General features: G+C 55.9%; 1 protein-coding gene across 1 annotated transcript in view; it reads left to right on the forward strand.

Annotated features, from left to right (window-relative positions):
• Nucleotides 1–22121, forward strand: part of LRIG1 (leucine rich repeats and immunoglobulin like domains 1) — a 115536-nt gene that overhangs the window by 78747 nt on the left and 14668 nt on the right. Inside the window, exons 4-11 of the mRNA XM_086697630.1 lie at nt 962–1099; nt 3460–3603; nt 5368–5511; nt 7731–7874; nt 9811–9954; nt 11896–11976; nt 17399–17470; nt 18271–18342. Coding sequence (XP_086553756.1) covers nt 962–1099; nt 3460–3603; nt 5368–5511; nt 7731–7874; nt 9811–9954; nt 11896–11976; nt 17399–17470; nt 18271–18342 — 939 coding nt within the window. The remainder of the gene's footprint in view (nt 1–961; nt 1100–3459; nt 3604–5367; nt 5512–7730; nt 7875–9810; nt 9955–11895; nt 11977–17398; nt 17471–18270; nt 18343–22121) is intronic.

Here is a 22121-nt window from a genome sequence, read left to right on the forward strand (position 1 = left end):
TGAAATAAGGGGTGGTGGCCCTATCTTGCATACGAAGAAACCGAGGAACAAAACTGTCAAGGGGGTCGAGTCGGAAAGATCGGAGGATTCAATTCCAGCTAGACTGAGCGCCCAGTTCCTGTTGCCCTGAGGTTGTCAGAATCGTGTCATTTAAAAAAAAAAAGAAAAAAATCTCTCGTGCCTGTCTTCACACCTAGCAAAACGTGTGGGGCATGGCGATGGATTAAGTTAGATGAGACCTGAACTCGGTCCTCGGAGCCTCCTAAGTGATGGGGCTGGGCTGCGTTCTGAAGATGCTAAGTGAGAACCACACCAGGAGCTGGCTGGTTCCACCGGCCACATTCCTTCTGGGAAAGCACCCTGGTCAGTTCTGAGTTGCAGTCTCGCTGCTCTTTGCATGGCGGCCTTCCACATTTCTCCTGCGGGCTTCTCCTTGGGGAGAACCTAGGCTTTGAGTTTGGGTGGACAGACTTGTCATCGACAGAGAATTCAATACCGTAGCAGCCAGCCAGCAGGTGGTAAGGTCACAGCAAGAAGAATGGGAGAGCTCATTTTAAGAATGCTACCACCATTAAAAAAAAATTTTTTTTTTAAAGGAGGGCAGGTGCACCACCTGGGTGGCTCAGTCGGTTAAGCGTCCGACTCTGGCTCAGGCCATGATCTCGCGGTTTGTGGGTTCAAGCCCCACATCGGGCTCTGTGCTGACAGCTCAGAACTTGGAGAGCCTGCTTCAGATTCTGGATCTCCCTCTCTCCCCCTTTCCTGCTCATGCTCTTCCTCTCTGTCTCAAAAATAAATAAACGCTAAGAAAACGTGACACCACTTTTATAATTTTCTGAATGAGCAAAACAGGGAGGAAGATGTGTGAAAAGAGGCCGGGGGTGGGGGGGCAGGTAGGGGGAATAATGGTTCCCTTGCAGAAAGACATGCTCAGGTCCCCTTGTCCGTTTGTGTGTTTTAGGCAACACAATAAGATTCGCAGCGTGGAGGGGAGTCAGCTGAAGGCTTACCTTTCCTTGGAAGTGCTGGACCTGAGCTCGAACAACATCACGGAGATCCGGAGCGCCTGCTTTCCGCAGGGGCTGCACATCCGGGAGCTGTAAGTGCCCGTGCCCCCCTCCCCCCTCCGTCAGCACCCGCGTGCACGCGGGGTGCACGTGTCCTTCTCCCCCCGCGTGGCCTGCCTGAGACTCCGGGCTTGGGCGTGCCCCTCTGGCTTCCCTTGGCAGGGCGTCCGGGTTCCTTATCTCCCGTGGGCACAGGTGTAGAGCATTTCCTAAGGAGCGGCATTTCTCTGACAGCAGGGGTGGAGGTGGGCCCAGGGAGAGCTTGGCAAGGGGCCTCTCACACCCACCAGCTGAGGGGAGGGTCTGGCCCTCAGACACGGGTCTGTCTTGATAGAGGGCCTGTGTTCTTTGTCCTTTCCCGGGCTGCCTCCCAGGAGAGCTTGGGGAGAAGGCTGGGGGGCACTTACAAAACAGCACTGCGGGGAGACCTCCCTGCCGAGGCTGAAGCAGTGGGTGCTGGCCCCTGCGGCACTGACCCCCGAAGCCTGGCGTGAGGTCTCTTCGAGCAGGCGCTGACTCCCTTCTGCGGCTTCCCCGGCCCTGTCCTCTTTGCTGGTCTGTGTCTCGTCCGCCCATCGTCCTGGCCCTTCTCACACCCAGTGGATGGTAGAAGGCAGGAAAAACCGTGAAAGCCCGTTGAGCTTGCTGCTTGTTGGTAGAAAAATGGTGCTTCGGGGAAGAAACGAAAACCCAGGCTCCGGAGAGGTCTTCAAATGACACGAGTTTTCATTTCCTGTGCTCTTTTACTGATCCTGAGTCGTTTTGGAGATCGTCCATGAGGCTGGTTTAGGGGTCGTTATGACCCCTAAGCTCAGGGAGGCCAGGGCTTGGCACAGGGATTTTCCAAGACCCCCAGGAGGGGGCGTGATTTCTTTCTAAGGCTGCCTCAAGGCACCAGATTTGGAAACGGTGGGGGGGCCCTGGCCTCTGTTAAGCCCGTGCGACCGTGCTCAGCCCCCACTCAGGGCTTTGCGAAAGTGTCCAGCCACCGCCTGGCATTCCCTCGCTTGGGACGAAGGAACCAACAACTGCTCAACTGAATCACATTGAGCTCCGTCTGCACAAAAGCAGGAGGGACTATTTTGGTAGCTACTGGCCGGTGTGTATCTTCATCCCACAGACTGTTCTTCTGTAATGGGGAGTGTTAAGAACACACAGTCCAGCCCCATTTGCACAGAATCCTCTTGTGCCCTGGCCTGGGCCACGGCCGGGTGGGGAGGCAAGAAATGCCTGCTTCTCTTCCCTTCTCTGGTGGAGCAGACTCTCTCTGGTCTTTTTCCTTGCGCTACCAAAAGCAGCATTTGTCCAGGGAAGGCGGAAGGAGAAGTAGTAACGGTAACTTAAAAAAAAAATTTTTTTTAATTTTTATTTATTTTTGAGAGAGAGAGAGAGAGCATGAGCGAGGGAGGGGCAGAGAGAAAGAGACGCACGGAATCTGAAGCAGTCCAGGCTATCAGCACAGAGCCCGATGCGGGGCTCGAACTCACAAACCGCGAGATCGTGACCTGAGCCGAAGTCAGATGCTTAACCGACTGAGCCACCCTGGTGCCCCAATGGCAGTGACTTCTGATAGGAATAGTGTATCATTCCTTCCCTTTCTGTTTTTTCTTTTTTTTTTTCTTTTTTATTGATAGAATTTGTGCACCGTGGAAAGCCCGGATGCAACCTAGTATATTGTAGTGTGGTGTGAGGGGAGGTGCCCTTTACATACATAATCCGCTAAGTGGACGTCCCGTTGCAGAATTGAAGGGATCCTGTGCAGGTCTCCTTCACTAGTGTTTCTCTGGATACCGTTTCAAACGATTAAAATGAATCAGTTAAGACACATTTGTAAGTGTGTGTGCGTGGGTGTGTATATAAACGTATAAATGTATCTGTATACATATCAAGTTGTGTGGTGAGACCCACTTTAACATGTAAGACTATTTGTCTAAATTAGTAAATCCATTCTGCCCTTCGCCTGGAAGTTGACATTCTGATTCCTAGGGCTTTTCTCACCAACCTTGAACCCCAACTCTTGGTTGGGGGGTGTTGAGGGACTCCTGCAGGTAGCTCTGGAGACGGCCGGTGCTCGGCCAGGCTGGGGTGCGAGGGTGTTGGGGTGGAGGTGACTGACGTTGACCCCCCGGCCCTCCAGCGGAAGGCCCTGGCCACAAGCACAGCGCGTTGGGGGGCTGAAATGACACTTCCACCAGGGCCTGAAGTGGAGGGTGCTGACACCCAAGTCTCCTGGCTCCCCCATCCGGGAGTTTAGGTGACCGATGTGTCCCTGGAAACCCACCCCTCTGGGTGTTGCTTTGGCTTCTCCCCACCCCAGGCAACTCTGGTGTCTGTAACGGGGTGAGGGAAGCCTCCTTCTGACCATTTCACTTTCTGTCCTCTGTCCTTCCAGCAACCTGGCAAGCAATCGCATTGGCAGCCTGGAGTCGGGAGCATTTGATGGCCTGTCCCGGTCGCTGGTAATGCTTCGCTTGAGCAAAAACAGGATCACCCAGCTTCCTGTGAAAGCATTCAAGTTACCCAGGCTGACGCAACTGTGAGTATAGAAACCTGCACTTTAATTAAGGTTAGCCAAACTCTGTGGAGGCCAGCGTTCCCCACGGACCTCATTTCAAATGCGACCCCTTCCTCACTCCCCGTCAGGCTTTACATACGCCGTCATTAATGGCCTTGTGGCGACACCTAATAAAAGCAAATTAGAAGCCGGGTCTGGTGCCTGTGGGCTGCCTCAGGTTGCTGAGAAAAAGATCCACTGAGGATATATATGCTTGTCCTCATTGGCACTTTGCAAAATGAAATGAGGAGTCCTGCTGGTGAGCTGATCCTGGCTAATGCTTAGGCTGTGTGGCTTGGGTTATTTATCTTGGGGTTTTCTGTGTTGGTTTTTTTTAAAGTACCCATAAAATCTGTACCGTGGTGGCTCAGTCGGTTGAGTGTCTGACTCCTGATTTCAGATCAGGTCATGATCTCACGGTCTTGGGATCGAGCCCCGCACTGGGTTTCACACTGACTGTGGGGTCTACTTGGGATTCACTCTCTCTCCCCTTCTGTCCCTCTTCCTCGCTTGCACATGTGCGCTCTCTCTCAAATTAAAAAATCTGTACCGTGGACGTTACGGTGTCCCACACTTTTTGAGCAGTCTCAGAGGAAGTTAGTGTAGACTGAGATGGACCATCTCCATCTGCTACATCTTATGAGGTAGTTGATTTTTTTTTTTTGAAGAAAGCATTTATTTGTTTAGTTCTTTGATATCTGAGGCCGAATGCTCTCCTAAGATGGCACAGGGTTGGATTCAAGAAAACCTGTTTTCCAGAGCCCAGTGGACCGTTTGTTCCCTGGTTTTTCATTTTCCTGTATTCTCTTTGTATTAGAAGAGACCGTTTCAGGAAAAGAAGCTGATATTGGAGACTGGGTTTAAACAGAATGCACCGGTTGTTCGGGGCCAGATGATTTGGTAGCAAGACGGTGTGCCCCCCCCCCCCCCCCCCCCCGAGCTCTCACTGCCTGTGTTGTGCACGCGTGCGCACACACACACACACACACACACACCTCATTAGATCCAGGCTCTGACTCTGCTCTCTTCAGCTCTGGAGAAGGTCTCTTGATGCTCAGGAGGCTGTGTGGGGGACAGAGTCATGAGACACTGCAGAAGTATTTGGGGAAAACCAAGGGCTTTCTGGTTAGCTCTGTGTTCTCCCCGCCCCTTCCCCCAGTGTTACTAATGGATCCAGCCCACCCAGATTCCTGAAATCTTTCGGGCAACTGAGGTTTTGTCACACTGGCGTCGGAAGCCGAATGTGTGGGCTTCACTGGTGCTCAGCCCCCTCCTCGCCCAAGGGCACTGCCTTCTCTCCATCAGTAGGGACCCCATTCGTGCCTTCAGTGGGAAGCGTCCTTGCCACTTGGCACCCAGTGGATCGGTTTTTCCCGGGGTGAGGCGTCCGGTACGGATTTCTGTTGCTGAGCTGACAGACACCTCACCTCAGACGCTCACATCCTGAGTCACACCCACCTCCTCACTACAGAGCCATGGAGAGTTGGGGAGGAAGTGGAGCATTTGCTCACGTGGGGACGCGGTGGGGCCAGCATCTGGGGAGCCCCGTGCGCTCCTTCCTCCACCAGCTGTGGCCCGGTCAGCGTCCGGGCCTGCGTGGCGGGCAGGAGTGTCCGTGAGACACGTCGCAGCCCCGCTGGGCCATCCTCGCCGCGATTCTCCCGGTGGGCCTGCGTGGGAACGGTGGGAGGCGTCGGCAGGGTGCGTGCCGCGAGCCCTCTGAACCCGCGGTCTTCATCTCCTCAGGGACCTCAACAGGAACCGGATCCGGCTCATCGAGGGCCTGACGTTCCAGGGGCTCGAGAGTTTGGAGGTGCTGAAGCTGCAGCGAAACAACATCAGCAAGCTCACTGACGGGGCCTTCTGGGGCCTGTCCAGGATACACGTGCTGTAAGCGCGACGCCGGGTTCCGGGCGCCACGGGCCTGTGTGTGTTCCTTCGGCCCCCTGCCCGGAGGGGTCACGTCGGACTTCAGCCTGCCCCGGGCCCCCGCCGTGTGGCCTCTGGCCGGGCACGGCTCCCTGTCTTCGGGGACTCTGCCCCAGCTGAGCGTCGTCTTCTCCCAGGGTTTGGTCAGGGAAGCAGCTTGGTGAAGGTGGGAGAGGGAGCCGTTTTGCTGGGCTCACCCCCCCCCCCACCCCGCATCCTCCGTGAGCAGCGGGGTGCAGAGTGGGCCCCCACCCCACACCCTCCCCTCTCCCCCGTGCTGCAGGAAGTTCCCTGTCTCCCTGTTGGGGATTTGACCGTCTGTCTTGATGTGCAGGTGGGCCTAAAATGTATAGTTCATCCTGGGAGATTTATTTATGTTTCGTGAGCTAATCAAGTCGCTCGGCGCAGATGTTCTGCTTTTATCCAGGGAGCGCGCTCTCCAGACAGATGCGCGGCCCCAGAGCTCGCTTGTGCGCCGAGTCACGTAAAACCACGGCAGGAAGACATATGGAGAAGGGCAGGAAAGGCGGCTCTGATCTTCCATTTTTAAACATTTAAATTAGTTTATTTTCAACGGGAAGTAACATACACTCGTAACTGAGTAAAATGAGGGTAAAAAAGCAGCCGGGGGTCCCCTTCCCCTGTCCTCTTCCCCCCAGTTCTGCTCCCAAGGGGCGGTCACTTACAGTCCTTTCCCGGTTGGTTTTTCTTTTCTCTTTTTTTTATTATTTTATGTTTAACTAATCTCTGCAGACAACATGGGGCTTGAACTTAGAACTGTGACATTAAGAGTGGCACGCTCCACCGACTGAGCCAGCCAGGGGCACCCCTCCTTGTTGGTCTTTCTGTGTGGAGTTTTGTTCGTGGTTATTTCCACGTTCCGGGACGTATCCCACTGTGTCTACGTTTGTCAACGGGAGATTTCTTGGGTTGTGGTCAGCGATGTAATTTGCTCAGGACCCCGCCCCCTGCCCCCTCCTTTCCAGTCTTACCAGTTACATCACTGTGTTCACATCCTTTGTTATCTTTGCAGCTGAGACAGAGAACAAAAACCCCATATCCGGTTTCATGGGCTCTGCACCCTGCTCGTTTACCCGAAGCGTCTCTGATGAGCGCCTCTTCCCGCCCACCCCCAGACCCACACACGTTGTGGGGTGGGGGCATTCACATTAGCGGTGCCATCTTGCTGGTCCCCTTCTTCCCAGAGGTCCTTTGATTGGCCTCAGCTCTGTATCTGTTCAGAAACACTTGCCCTTGACGTGCTTACAACTGTCGTTTTGAACTTGGAATCCCAGGTGCTTATGTGCTGGGTATGCCGACGTTCAAAGAGAAGTCTCAGAAGAAAATGGAGTTAGCACATCCCATTTGGTTTTTAGTTTGAGCAGATTCATCCCGTGCGGGGGGATGAGTTGCCCGAGAGGTTATTTATAAACGTGCTCACCTTTTGGGCAGTGGTGGAAAGTGAGATAGACAGGGCGGAACCCCGTTGCCCAAAGACCTTGTGATAACGTGGGGCAACATTGGAATTACTATGTTTTATGCAAGAGGCCAGTCCAGGACGGTCGTCCTGGGCTAGGGTGTGCAGGGTCGAGAAGCAGGGTAAGAACGTCCTCACCTGACCGACCCGGTGGGGCCTAAGTGCTGGGCACTGTGCTGAAATTGTGACGTGCGTTCTCTCTGCTTCTCGTATCAGCCCTGTGAAGTTGCCACCTCGGGTCTCTTCGTATTATATAGATGTTCCCGCCTCATTCAGCCAGCAAAGTGGCAAAACTAGGATATCGATCCGAGTAGCCTGACCCCAGAGCGAAGGTGTCTCTGGGCACCAGACCTGGGTTCGGATTCTGGCCCCTCGCTGCCCACTGAGCTGGGGACCGAATCTTGGAAGTCATACCTCGCTCCTCCCTGCCTCAGTGTCACGTTACCTGTCAGATGGGGATAAGAGGTCCCTCCCCCCCACCATTCTGTCTTCTTCTCTTCCTTTAATGGGCTCTGCTGCTGCCGGGTGCTGTGTGCCCGCGTGCGCACCTGGGTCCCTTGGAGTGGGCTAACAGGGTCTCCTTGCCCTCTGAACCCCGAGTCCACCTGGACGCTGGCGGCCCCCCGTCGGGTTTGCCCGTCGTCTCCCGCGCCCGTGTCTGAGGCCGAGGGGCCGCCCTCACCCCCGTGCCCTGTCATTGCAGGCACCTGGAGTCCAACAGCCTGGTGGAGGTGAACAGCGGCTCGCTCTACGGCCTGTCGGCCCTGCAGCAGCTCCACCTGAGCGGCAACTCCATCGCCCGAATCAGCCGTGACGGCTGGAGCTTCTGCCAGAGGCTGCAGGAGTTGTAAGTGTCCCGCCTCGGCCCTGTGCACGGCGACTCTGGGAGCCCGAGCCTGTGGGCGACCCTCCGGAGCGGGCGGCCCCGGGCCCGAGGCACGGCGGCCTCCAGGGGCCCGGCCGGCGCGGGCGCTCGGAGCCCGGGCCTTGTGCCGCGTCACTGGGTCATTGACCGCGACAGTGGCGCCGCCGGCCCCCTGCTGGATGTGCCGGTGTCCCCCTGTTTCTCAACATGTGCAGAAGACAGGTGGTCTTAGAGGGAAAAAGTCGATCCTTACCATGTGGGCTCTTTCCCTTTAACACGCTCCAGGTTTCTCAGTTCCAATTTACCCCACTGTGGTTGTGGGCTTTTTTTTTTTTTTAAGAGGATCTGGGTGGATTTTCTTTTCTAGGCTTGACTGTAGGCAAAGAGTCACCCACGGAAATGACCGGCTGTTAAAAGTGCCAAGCTTGTGTCTTGTGTCTGTCTTGACTTCACCCAGCCAGCAAGGGGGTGCTTTAAGCTCAGTGTTGAGTCTTCTGCAGGTGGTGTTTTTGTCTGTCTTTCCCTCTTCTCCCCCTTCCTCCTCCCCACACCTGCTGCACACTGACCTGGAGTTTGTATGTCACTGAACCCGTGATTACCTCAGGCAAAAACCCATAGTCCTGTCTCTTTCCTTGAACGTACCCTCCTTGGATTTTGTGAGTGTGTGCGTTAGTGTTAACCCTTGAGATTTAGCTTCCAGACCTTCGGGGCAGTGCGGCTTGCTCTTCTCAAGTGGTATTGAATGAATGGCTTCTGACCATCTCCTGCCTCAGGCCATGCGCCCGCCCTCCCGCTGCCCCCCCCCCCCCGCCGCCCCCCTACCTCCCCCACCCCCACGAACTCCCAGGACTGATCTCCGGGGTTGCTGCCCGGGCCTGAGCCAGGCCAGTGGCTAAGTGAGGAGGCTATGTGCACCCCAGGTTTTGAGGCAGCTGGTGAGGGAGTGTTCCCAGTGCCCCTCTCTGGCAGGTGGCCCATGTGGAGCTGTCTTTCCCCTTCACAAGGGGCAGAGAGGTCATGGAAATGCCTTGACCAGCCTGTCAGTTTTCCCGGCGTCTGGTAATCTCGGAGCCAGATTTAGGATTGCTTTCCAGCGTTTCTGGCCCTTCCTTTAAGCTAAATGCTTTAATTGCAGGTGAGGATGTAATTTTGATCACTTGCCAGGTCTTTGTGACTGGTAGACACCAGGCCTGACTTCTCCAGGAGGGAAAGAATGTTACTTCCTGCTGCCTTTAAAAACTCATAAATCTTCTCCGAGTTTATTTGGCTTCTTCCTGTCCCAACCCAAACTTCCCATTTTTCAACGGTGGAGGACTACTAAGTAACAACCCAGGGCCGTGTGGTGTCAAGGTGCCATGAGGGCGTGCTGGGAGGAAGGTCTGATTCTGATGCTCGGGGAAGATGTGTGATTGGGGGGGGGGGGGGTGTTCCCTGTGCTGTTTACAGAATGTTACGCTTATAGGCTGGCCTGGATGGGGGCAAGGGGACCGGAGACTGCCGCCCAGGTCGGATGCACTGTTGTGGGAGGAAGGCTCCACGCAGCGGCTGGTGGCGCCCTCTGCTGGCCGATGTCGGGACTCTCGCTGGGCTCCCTTGCTCACCGTCAGAACCTCCTGGGCTCCCCGTCCAGGGTCTCGGGCCACTGTCGTGAGTGGTCTTTGATGGCCTGAGTCAGGACCCCCGCACGGACCCCAGCATGAGAGATTGGAACCCTAGGGTTCTGGTGTTGTATGACCTTGCGTCGTCCTCACAGCCTGATCTGCTGTCCGGTCTCCGTGGCTGTCACGAGTATTCCAGGAGCCTAACTGTGTGGGTGTGGGGCCCTGCTGGGTTTCTGGCTGCACGACCACTCTGGCCCTTGGGCCTCGCATGAGCCTGTGCCGCGTTGGTGACGTTTGCTTCCCCCTCCCTTCCCCAGGGTTTTGTCCTTCAATAATCTCACCCGGCTGGACGAGGAGAGCCTGGCAGACCTGAGTAGCTTGAGCATCCTGCGCCTCAGCCACAATTCCATCAGCCACATCGCAGAAGGCGCCTTCAAGGGACTCAAAAACCTGCGTGTCTTGTACGTCGTTCATCGTGGGGTCGACAGAACGAAGGGGTTCCCTGCTGGGAAAGCGGGATAGAGCAAACATGCCACCTTGCCGAGTTCCCTTCTCGTTGCTGTGCAGTCAGATTTGTGCAGAGGGTCAAGCAAAGAACTAGTGAGGCAGAGAAACGTCTCTCGGTCCCCCCGAGGGTGGTGCCGATAGAGGCGACGACTCAAAACCCTGCCGTTACCAAGCGGTAATTCTGCCATGCCCTCGCTGGGATGCCGGGGTCCCCTTGTTGGGAGCAGCCGTGTGGTCCGTCTGTCTAGTCTCGAATCTTCCCCATGTGCTTTCACAACCCGTGTCCAGGAGGCCCAATTTCAAGAGAGGTATCTAGGGCCTCCTCTGTCTTCCCTTGAACTTCAGTAGGGCCATTGAAAAAATAGAGGCACTCATGTCATTTTCTTTCAAATTCCTTATTAGGTGGGGTTGCCAGAAGTTGCTTCAGGATGTTTTCCTGGGAGTTAAGATTTGTCTTTTGTTGGCTCTGGAGAACTTCCAGGCCCCCAGAGAGGGGTGTATGGCTTTCCACGGACAGTCGTAGTAGATCTGAAGCTGCCTTCCCAGCGTGCCCCGCTGCCCGGAGGGCCTGTTCCAGTGTGACAGGAGGCCCTGTGCACTTGCACCTGGCGGGGAGGGCAGAGCGGGCTTCAGTGCTGGGCCGTTGTTGGGGAGTGTGAAACAGCCCGGATGCCAGGCTATTGAAGCCGAGGTCAGCCAGCCTTCGCGCTTGCACGGCCTGAATAACAAGGCCGGGGACATTCAGATTGAGCCAGAAAGAAGAGAAAAGCTTTGGCAGCCAGGGTGAGGAGCTGGGAGACAGGCACACAGAGCGGCAGCCCTGGGTCCCGGCTTTCAGTGTGAAGATAATAAGGAGAGACCCGCTGAAAGGAGAGGTCCCTTCCAGCAGCAGAATCTCGGGGCTCCGAGCCTTCTGCTGTAAGATCAAGGTCAGAAGGAGCACTGTGCCTCTCAGCCGGGGGCCCCCCTCCCTCCTGGCAGTGCTCATTCCTTGTGAAGGCTCCCACGGGGCCAAGAGCAGTGTCCCTTTCTCTTCCTGGCCTGCCTCAGCCAGGGTTTGGCGGAGGAAGGGGTAGGAGCCAAGAACCGTGGGGGGGGGGGGGGGGGAGTTGGAGGGGCTGCTGGTGGGGGCAGAGAGGGGGGCTTGGTCGCCAGGTGGGAGCATCGCCTGGCGCTGTCCTCTGCCCTGGAAGCCGGGGGGAGGGTAGCTGAGTCATCCGCCTTGTGATCTGCATTGTTGGAGGAGACTGGGCTGAAAAGTTGGCCTCATCCGCCAACCCTGGCAAGTGGGTCACAAGTCTGACTCAGCGCCCAGATGTCGTCCCTGGCTCCGAGTCCGCGCCTGTGCAGGCCCTGTGAGGAGGGGCGACTCGGGCCTCCGAACCCACTTGCCAGCATGGAGTGGCCCCAGGGAGGACCCCGTGTGGGGGCCTCTTCTTCGCTCTTTGCTCCATGTGCCTTCGGCAGTTTCTCAGTCAAGCCTAGGAAAGGGACTCTGGCTGGTGTGAGAGCAGACAGGAGCCTCAAAAAACCTCTCGGGCTCATTCCCAGTGCCAGTGGTCAGATGCCTGCTCTTGGGGGGTTTCCCATGTGCTGTCCGCACCCTGTCCTTACCCCAGGGCCCTGCCCTACCCAACTGGGGAGCAGCCCACGGAGCTGGGGTGGCTGTGAGTTTGAGGCGTGCCTTGGCTTTGTGGGAAGGCTGAGAAGGCCAGGCTACACCGCAAGGCGTGCAGAACGGGGTTCATGTGGCCCAGTGGCCACACTCGTGTTGGCCGTACGTTACAGCTGGGCATCGGGTGACAGAGCGGGTGTCTGTCTATTTTCCCGCTTCGTGTTAAAGAGGGTCGAGAACTCAGGCTGGATGGTGAGCCTTCTCTCTGTCTCCTCCCTAGGGATCTGGACCATAACGAGATTTCGGGCACAATAGAGGACACGAGTGGCGCCTTTACCGGGCTTGACAGTCTCAGCAAGCTGTGAGTGTCTCGGCGTTGGCCTTTCTGTGGAGGGGGTGCACAGTGCTTCTCAGGCTCCCCCGTGCCGCCTCTTTCGTGGGCCCAGCTGGAGAAGGGCTGGCTCCCATTTATGTTCCTTTGTTTGGGAAGCAAAGTCTGACTAAGAGAGCCAAGATGTCCCAGCTTCTCTGTGGCCAGTGGTCTCATCACTGCCCTGGGCGTTGGTTCCTTTGGGGCCGAAGATCCGGTGTTCAGAGGCCTGTTGGATTTTCTGTCCCGCTGAATTTGTGACTGACCGGGAAACGGCAGAGTTTTTTGTCCTGCTTTGCACAAAGGAGTCTTGCCCTGTTACTCGATTCCTAGAAATTGTGTGAGATGTCTAAAGCCAAGTGCCATCGACGGTTTTGAGTCTTTGGTCAGTACTTCTGTGGTCAGTCATAACGTCACACAGAAACAGTCATTACGACAGGTAATGAAATGACTCGTTTTTATTCCCGGTTTCTGATGTTTTTATTTTTTTTAAGGCTCCTGGAGCTGTCAGTTACTGTGCAAGGCATTTGTGTACATGTGTTGTATCTAACAACCAACAACCTCGTGAGTTAGGCTCTGTTATGCAACCTTTTTTGTCGTTGAGGAAACGCGGGTGCAGGGCCTTTGCCCAAGACCACACGCCGTGGAGGGTCGGGACCGGCCAGTCTGGCTCTGGAGCCCACACTGTTCCCCCTGAGTGGGCCACCGCAGGAGCCTCTGGGACGGGGCAGGGGAGTCCGAGGGAGGGTCCGGGGCAGACAGAAAGAGGCAGTCACCGCTCAACCTCCCCGGGCCTGCTCGGGTGACCGCGAGCTGAGCACAGTACGAGTGTCAAGCAGATACTCTGAAAGCAGCCGCGGGGTGGAAGGTTCCGGAACAGCCTGTCGGGGGTGGGGTGGATGTCTTTCTGTAGAGGTGGTTTTGAAAAGTGTGGTTTTTCACACCATTTATACTCAGAGTTCAGAGTAAGATTAGCTCTCTTGGCTGTCTCAGGATTCTCACTCTTCTCCAGCATGTCTCTGTCTTCCTTTCTCTTCCCTAAAAAAACACCCTCTCCTCCCCACCTCCTAGTCAGTTTGCCCGGCAAGCGCTGGGACGGGACAGCGGCTGTGCCCCTGGGGCGGAGGCCTTGCTCTCCGGGGCCTGCCTGGCCAGGTGTGAGTGTGTGCACAGGGGGCTTGGGGGGGGGTGGGGGTGGACGTGTCTCCAGAGGCTCTGCCCTGCAGGGGCAGGGGTGCCTGTGCGGGGACTCCTGGTTCTGCGGAGTCCAGCCCGATGCTGCCGCCTGTTCCCCTGTGTTCTCTCGTCCTTTTACCCGCCGGACCAAGGTCAGCAGCTCTGCCTGAGATCCTAAGTCCGCGGGCCTCCCTTGCTCTGTGCTGTTTGACACAGGCTCCCGGAAGGCAGCGCGGGTACCGCACCAACCCGGTCCTGAGACTCCAGGGACCTTGTTGAAATACGATACCTCCAGCCTCCTCCACCCCCCCCCCCCCCCCCAGCCTCACTGACCAAAATTGTGGGGCTGGCAGTTTCCAAAATAAAGGGAGGACACACACAGTTGGGGGAATGGGGATAGTAGTTGCTTAATCTGATTAAATATATATAGTTGTTTAGGCGGAACGGTACTGTGGTTACGTCGCAAGAGAAAAAAAGAATCCTCTTCCCGGATGGAAAAACAAATGCTGTGATGCCCGTGACTTGGGTTCCCGTTCAGCCCGTGGGGCTGGGGAAGGGGCAGCGGACAGAGGTGAAGTAGTACCAGCACCCCTGGGTGACGAAGCAGGCACCCGTGGGGGTCGCGATGCTCCCCCACCTGCCTGTGGTGTGCGGTGTCCTCCCCGGGAAAGGGGAGGAAAGGAAAGCCCACGCTTCGCCGTGATCGTGGCGCGTAGCTTGGGTAAAAACCACTCCCCCGGGTGTATGGAAGGTGTTGAGTAAACGGTTAACGGCAGAGCGAAGGAAGGGACCGGTGCTGCCTGGCTCTCCGCCCCGCCCACCTCCCCCACGCGCTGCCCGGACGCTCTCTTGCGTGGCCGTGGCTGGGAAATGTGGCCCTCACACCTCCCTGCCTTACTGAGCGGCCCGGTGGCAAGCGTGTCGGGATCCATTAGAAAAGGGCAGCGTGTGAGCACAGGGAAGGGCTGCCTCTCGAGAGCGGTCACGTCACGTGGACTCATTCATGCAGTGGGGCTGCGGTCGGTGCTGGGTCCCTTGGACCTGGTGGGGCCTGCCTTTGAAGCCCTTGGGGTCAGGTCTTCAGGGACCTGAGAATGGGAAGGGAGAAAGTCTTGCCTTCACCCATTCGAGGACCTTCCTGTCACAGAAGAGGCCAGACCTAAATTAAAATCTTTGCCGAGAAGGGAACACGGGAGCAGCAGAGCCTTAAAAGGCTTCCCTGGGCAGCCGTGGTGGGTGCTGTCCTGCCCGTAATGTTTCTGCCTGCTGAACACAGCCATGTGGACAGCTCTTCAAACCGGAGCTTCCTGGCGGGGCAAGTGTTACCTGCTCACCTGTGGTCAGTATGCTCACCTCCCACTGGGGCCCCCGTCATCATGTTGGTGGAAGACCTCCTGGGAAGTGTGCACAGCGTCCTAGTATGTGAGCAGGGAGGGAGGCTTTCTGGAACACAGATTAGCAGAGAGAGGAGCAGTTAACCACGTGTGTACGAGGGGTGGTGTGAGTGCCTGCCCCGTGGTTCCAGCTCTTTCCATGGCTTTCTTTGGGGCGGGGCCATGACGTGCGCGAAGGGAAGCGTTAGAGGAAACCTGGAATTGGACCACGAGGCCAAGCCTCTCCCGTGAGGTGGGCCTGGGTGGGTGCTGCCCCCCAGCCTGGGCAAGATCGCCCTCGCCCGTGTGTTCACAGAGCGATGGCAGGGCCCACGGAGTGCTGTTCAGTGTCTCAGGTGGAGGAGAGGTGGGGAGGTGAACGTGAGCTGGACCAGGCCTCCCCTGGCGTCTGCCGGGCGGTGTTAGCAACAGCCGAAAGGCCTCGGGGAGCACTAGAGATGCACGAAGGAGTGGACGGCTGACTTCCAGGGTCGCTGTCCGCACCGAGGCAGGGGTGTGAGGCACATTGGCCCTGCGGTCCCTTCTCTGGGAGCCCCTGATCTGGGACAGTGGAGTCTCAGCTGCCCGCTGTCATGTGGACAGAATGAGCACCACCCGGCCCGCGGCCCCGGCCATCCGTTCTGCGCACGGCTGCCTTTATTGAAACTGTCCCAATCTGCCAGCTTGAGCCCCAGCCCCCAGACGTCCGCCTAGAGAAAGTAAGGGGCTATTTTAATCCCGCAGCAGGATGATTAGCCCCTACGTAATTGAGAATTTGTTTTATTGCTATTGTTACCATTAGAAATAACAGTCTGCCCTCATGGTAAAAGAGGTCAGTGTGACTAATACGTAATGCATGAAATAAAGCACAGCTTTTTCCTGGATCTGGTTTACGGGAGATTTCACTAAACAGTTAATACATTTTACTAGGGCCTGGAGCACAGTGACCCGGCCTGGGGGATCTGAGTAAGTGAGAAGTTGGCAGGCTCTTGGAGATACTTGGGTTTGGTGCCGTGTGCTGGTGTTTGCTGGGCTAGTTGTGTGGTTAGGGGAAGAGAGTTAGTGTGGCCACCGGACTCCTGCGTGTTTGGGCTGTGTGTTTGAGCATCAAAGCTTCAGATGGAGAGAGAGTGGAAATACGCAGATTGCCTCCGAGAGAAGGAGCAGTCAGAGTGGTCTCGGACCGCTCCATCTTCCCTGAAGCAGGAGGTGCTGGCTTTGTCCGAAGGCTGCAGGCTCCGAGAGGAGGGGTCTGTTCGTGATCAAGTGGGGGTACCCGGAAGCTCCTGTGGTTGCCCTGCAGGTTCCCCTCAGGCTTTCGGTGCCCTGGAGGGCAGTGGGGCGGGGCGGGGAGCACCTCCTGTGGTTTGTGGCACTGGCCTGGTCTGTCTGCATGTGACCCCATCTTCCCGAAGGCGGCATCCTAGGGTTTGTGTAGGTGGTGCCGGGAGCCCTAGGCAGCGGGGGGGGGGGGGGGGGGGGGGTGACGCTCAGGGCCCATGTGGCAGGTGCCGCCTGGGCCGCCCTGCCATCTTTGGTTTTCTTCGAGGCTCCTGTTGCTTTCCTGGCCCTTTTCAGGGAGGGGCTGGTACTTGATGTTTTCCCTCGGGGGACCCCCATCTTAACACGGGTCTCGGTGGGATCCCAGACGAGACCGCTGCTCTCCGGAGGCTGTCTGCAGTGCCCCCTTACGAAGCCCCCTCCCAGAGCGGGTGAGATGTGGCAGGAGTTGGCTCCCAGCATTCCCTGTTCCTGACTAGCCCTTCAGGTAGTCTGGCTGGACGTCACGTTGAAGAGCCCATGTGTCTGTCAGCATGACTCTCAGGGGCTCACGGCTGCCCGCACCTACAGGAGGTAGAGGGAGTGCCCCAGTCGGCTGTTGTCAGGGGAGGGAAAACTGGAACACGGATGCTTTTCGTTCCCAGTGTCCAGGCATTCTGGGTGCCCCCCCCCACCCCTCATTCCCCAAACAGACCGGAGAGTCCGTTGGCTTATGTAGCCCATTGGAGGAAGCCTTCATTTCTTCCATGTGCACTGCAGGGGACGAGAACTTGGTTTCTGAGAAAACTCTTAGGAGTTGCCGTTGAAGTTGTGATTGCAAGTGCCGGGAAGTAGGAGCCCTTTCTCGTGGGTAGGCAGTCCACGGGTCTGGGTATTAGATAACCTCAGAGGTTGACCTTTTAGGACGCGTCTGCGATTTAAAGAACCTTGGGCCCATGGGCATCATTTAAGATCTGGGCTCTTGCTAAGAGGCCACGGTGCCAGGGCATGCCCTGCACACCCCGAGTGGCCTTCCCAGAGGCGGGGGCGCAGCTCCCTGTGGCCACGTCCTGGCTGCTCGGGTATGTCTCGGTGCAAATCGCTGGGGAGCCGTCTTGATGGAGGCCGGTTCTCCTGCCCTTTTCTTGCCTGCTCGGGGAACCTTCGCCCCCACTTTTCAGAAGAGGGTGGTGGATTTTAGTTCCAGTTTTCATTACGTTCCATGACTCTGCTTCCTCTCACGGGAACAGTGATGAGTCCCCTCCTTCTCACGAGGCCCTTGGGTCCTTGGGCACAGCCCGGGCTGGACGAGGGCATTTCCACCAACATCGCAAGGAGCCTTTTCAGGCGAGATGGTACATCTTGTCATCACGTTAAATTCTAATAAAGATCAAAGCATTTCATTCCAGAAGGGCAAGGCCTGCATACTTCGGACCCGTAGTCTCCACGTAGGTCAGATTTCCACCTGCCCCTCACTGGACAGACTTATCACATGGCACTGGCCTAACTGTGTGTTCTCTTTCTCCCGTTCCTCCCTTGTCTCTTCCCCTCCGGTTCTGCGTTTTGTTTTTTCCCTGTCTCTGGATGATGTTTGGAAATGGCAGAACTCTGTTTGGAAACAAGATCAAGTCCGTGGCTAAGAGAGCCTTCTCGGGGCTGGAGGGCCTGGAGCACCTGTGAGTATCTCACCAGACCTTCCCTGACCCACAGGCCTGCCAAATGCGGCTGCCGGGGAAGTCTGCTAGCAATTTAATCACATCTTTGTAAACTGAGAAACAGCCTATTTGGAAACGCCAGCTGCTTCCTTCTCGTTATAAGTCAGCTTCAACTTTGGCCTTTATTTTGCCTATGCCAGGAACAGTTAGAGAACACATGGCCGGTCGGTGAGTTCCTAACGAATGCGGCTGCCGACTGGATACCCTCCCCCGTCCTCCAACCCTGTCTCCCCCTGGCGCTGGCTCCTCCACAGGCCCCGGCCTCCCTTTCACCTCTGTGAGAGCGCGCGTTCCTGGCGCAGGCTCCCGGCCCCACTGAAGCAGCTTCACGGGGCCGAGCACATGCTGGGCTCAGCCGGGAGGTGTTCTGGCCTGGTTGTCCCTGAGAGCCCGGGAGGACGAGGGTGATGCCAGCCTGGACACATTTGTGTGGTCACCATCGAGGGCAGATGCCTCTAGTGCTTGATTCTTAGTCTCTTTGGCCTTGGAATCAAGGTGGACCTGAATTCTGTTGGTAAAGCTTTGCTTGTTGACTTGCTGAGCCGGCCTCACCGTTAGCTTTGATGCTGCCCTTCAGGCTGGCTTGGTTCCAAGGTTGTTCCGTGTGCTTGTGCCAGTGTCTGGGAGGTGACAGCCACGGCCAGCACACTGGGGAAACCGGGACTCTCCCGGAAGCCACCTGAGCCTCTTGGCTCAAACAGGTGGCTGACCTGAAGGGCGCCTGGAGTGTGTGTCCGTACTTGAAAAGTGTTCTTTTGCAGGAACCTCGGAGAGAATGCAGTCAGATCTGTCCAGTCTGATGCCTTTGTGAAAATGAAGAATCTCAAAGAGCTGTAAGTACCCGGGGTTCCAGGGTCCTGGTTAATATGACTAGAGAATTTGGAGTCAGAAACGCCTTGATTCCGTGATGTGTCAATATATGTAACAGATGGGGCTGTTAGCATTTGCGTGTAAGCTGTCTTTTAGAAAAGCAATGCCCCCTGGGGGCTTATTCTGGATCAGGGTCAGCACACCTTTTCTTCTTTTTTTTTTTTTTTTTTTTACGTTTATTTATTTTTGAGACAGAGAGAGACAGAGCATGAACGGGGGAGGGTCGGAGAGAGGGAGACACAGAATCTGAAACGGGCTCCCTTAGAGCCCGACGCAGGGCTTGAACTCACAGACCGCGAGATCATGACCTGAGCCGAAGTCGGCCGCTCAACCGACTGAGCCACCCAGGCGCCCCTCAGCACACCTTTTCTTAAAGGGTCACGTGGAATTTTCAACTTTGTGGGCCATAGGGTTTGTGTCATTAGCAAGTAGACTCCCTTGTTGTAGCAGAAAGGGGCCATAAATAATACACAAATAGGCGGGCACGGCTGTGTGCCAGTCAGTTATTATTAAAAAACAGGCTGGCAGGGCAGGCTGTAGCTGACTGCTGCTCTAGGGGACATGAACTTTCTTCTAGAAAATGGGCGATCATTCGTGAAATGATGTCAGGGCAAGTTTTCATCATTTAGGTCTGCCTAAAATGGAGGACCTATACTGAGAGTGGCTTCTTTGCCGCGTTTGGTGGCCTGTGAGTGAGGCAGAGATATCTGGGGGGTGGTCACAGGCGACTGTGGACTAGTGATGTGGCGCCCAGCCCACATCTGTTCCGAGGCCCCCACAGCGGTTCATAGGTGGTGGTGCCGCCACCATAGATGTTCACCATGGGCCCCCGGGTCACAGGGTTGGAAGAGCTCGCCTGTGCCGTAGTCTCTGGCAGAGGAGCTCGTCAGGGTGTGCAGGTAGCAACACCCAAGCATCCTTTCTTCTTCCTGTGCATTAATCTGACTCTGCTGCCGCAAAGTCTAGCTGTAATACTAGTCCCTGAAAGATGTGGCTTTTGGTTCTCAGAAGTGCTGACGGAGGGCAGACGACAGAGGACGGCCATCTGTGCATCCTGAACTCATCCTCATTCCTGAGGCCACTCTTGGTGGCCTTCGGGAGAAATGGGGGAGGAGGGAGGCGCAGTCCCCGTACTTTAAAAGCAAAGCAGGCCCCTGGTGATATTCCTCTGGGTGAGGAGAGAGGAGGTGTTTTAGGCACCTGCCTCATAGCATTTACTTAGCTGTGAGATTCAGGCCTGTTGAGTAGAACTGCCTTCTCCAAAGGGTCACGGTCTTAGAATGGTTAAGTGTTCACTGTGCATTTCTTTCAACTTCTCTGTGTTTGCAACTTTTCAAATATAATGTTGGAAGTAATCTCATTAGATGGGAAGAGGGTATAAGAGAAAGAGGGAAGGACAGGGAGAGAAGACTGCTTCTCCTTAACAATTGAGGTTTTCTGAGATACTTTCCTAGTTGGGAAGGACTGGACCCTTCTAGGCAACTGGGACCCTCCACCACACCCCACCCCCAAAATCTGCTTCGGCGTGGTTCTGGAGGCTCAGCCTTGGCCCCTGCCTGGGTTTCCTGTCGCTCGCTGCACGTACCCAGCCGTGGCTGGCCCTGGGCCCAGTCCTCTGCTGGGAGAAACAGTTAATTCCACTTGGTCATTTTCTTCCTCCATCTGATCAAGGCAGGTTGTACCGTGCACTTAGTCATGCTCTGGGTAAATTTCCACAAGCAATGATTAGAAACACACTTTGAGTTGGAATCATGAAAATGCACCGTAAGCCAGCAGAGTGATGGGATGGCCGGAGGCGGGAGTCGTGAAGAGCCGCACCCCTGAGCAGCTGACCAGCAGGAAGAGTAGCGGAAATCTGCAAAGCCCTGGGGTTGCTGGCAATTCCTGGTCCAGCCTTTCAACCTCACCTTTGTCCTTAAAGCCATGTGTGCATGTGGAGGGAGGTCAGGGGGTCAGTGTCCTCACTGTCTGTCTTGTTGGTCCTGACTCGCTCTTCAGGAAAGCTATCTCTACACCCTTAGTACCTCTTTCTGAGGTCTGGTCTCCTCTGTGTGAGGTGGGCCTCGTTGTGGGAGAGGTAGGACATCTTTAAGCCAGCCAGGCCTACACTCGTGGTGTAAGGAGTAACCCTTCCCACACACATCTGTGACCAAGGATCACTGTCAACTTGGCCTTCCTTAGTTTGCTCCTGTGACCGTCCTCCACACAAGTGCCTGAAGCCTCACAGCGATAGCCCAGCGTCTTCCTCTAGACTCTACTCAGGCTTTCCTGCTGCCAACCCAGAAAGGGGCAGTCGCGCCCAACACTGGCTTGATGGGGAGCTCGTGACAGCGCTTCTGACAGAATTCCTGACCCTCTGTCACTGAAGCTCAGTGTGGTACCTGGCGGCAGCCGGTCCACCCGCCACCACAGCCGGCCCGGAGTAGCCCCCCAGGTACTGGGCCGGAACCAGCCACTTCTCAGGCTCAGCTGGGGGAGCCCTCATGCTACCTGGGTAACTCCACAGTGCGACAGCCCTCCGGGAGATAGCTCTAAGCACACAGCTACCTGCCTGTCAAATAAAGATACAAAAATTAAAAAATTAAGAGTAGAAGCCAAATGCTGACCTTTAAAGGTCTGATGTGGGCAGCCATCCCAGTTAGCATGGCTTTGAGATCAATTATTTCAGTCTTTGAAAAAGCACTTTCCAAAAGTAATTTTAATAAGATGGCTAATCTGGTACCATGAGGAACAGGAAGGAAGAGCAGATTTCTGAGGGAAATGGTGGGTGGTGGAGGCTATTGCTAGGATCCTGGCCCATGCGATGCTTGTGGAATTTTTTTTTTTAACATATTTTTTTTGAGAGAGAGACAGAGTGTGAGTGGGGGAGAGGCAGAGAGAGAGGGAGACACACAAAGCAGGCGCCAGGCTCTGAGCTGTCAGCACAGAGCCCGACGCGGGGCTCGAACTCACGGACCGTGAGATCATGACCTGAGCCGAAGTCAAACACTTAACCAGCTGAGCCACCCGGGTGCCCCTTGTGGAATATCTAAGTACACTTCAGCACCCCTTCTGTCACCGTGTACTTTGTACCTGGTACCAGAGGCGATTCATGACAGGGGAGACCGCGTGCCTTCACCCTTGCCATGCGCTGACCTCTGTTAGCTCACAGCCTTGAGGTCTCTTCCAGGAACAGGGCAGCTAGACTCTTCGGCTGACTTATCTTCGAGTGACTCCTCAGGAAGGAATGTCCGCTGAGATGGTGATTCCGATTTCTGTTTAAAAAGCTGATCCTCAGTTGCTGAGAAATGAAAAAGAAAATATTCTCTGTTTTGGTTGGAGCCTCACAAAACCAGTGTTGCATTCTCATGCTCCCTGGGCAGTGGCAATTAACTAACAATCACTATTTAGGGAGCGGAGCCGAATTCTGCCGGCCTCCTGAGCGGTGCTGTAGAGATCCACAAACAAGAGGGGGCCGCGTTGGCAGGGCTTACGTCTGGACGTAAGAAAACATGGAGCTTGGCCAAATGAAAACTAACAGCAATATAGAAAAACAGCCCTCCTCAGGACCTGAGAGTCGAGAGCTAAGTTGCAGATGAATCTGGAAGCTCCACGTAGCTTATCAGGAGGGTGGGAAAAAGCAGAGAGGGCACAGTGCTCCTCAGCTCTGTCGGGTGGACAGAGTCTGGAGGAGGTCAGATGGTGCCCCCAGGGTCACACAGGAGCAGTGTGTGCCCGTCTTGGGACGCGTGTGAACTGCGGG

The sequence above is a fragment of the Puma concolor genome, chromosome A2 (genome assembly GCF_028749965.1).
Source record: "Puma concolor isolate L17-30 chromosome A2, mPumCon1.1.hap2, whole genome shotgun sequence".
Lineage (NCBI taxonomy): Eukaryota > Metazoa > Chordata > Mammalia > Carnivora > Felidae > Puma > Puma concolor.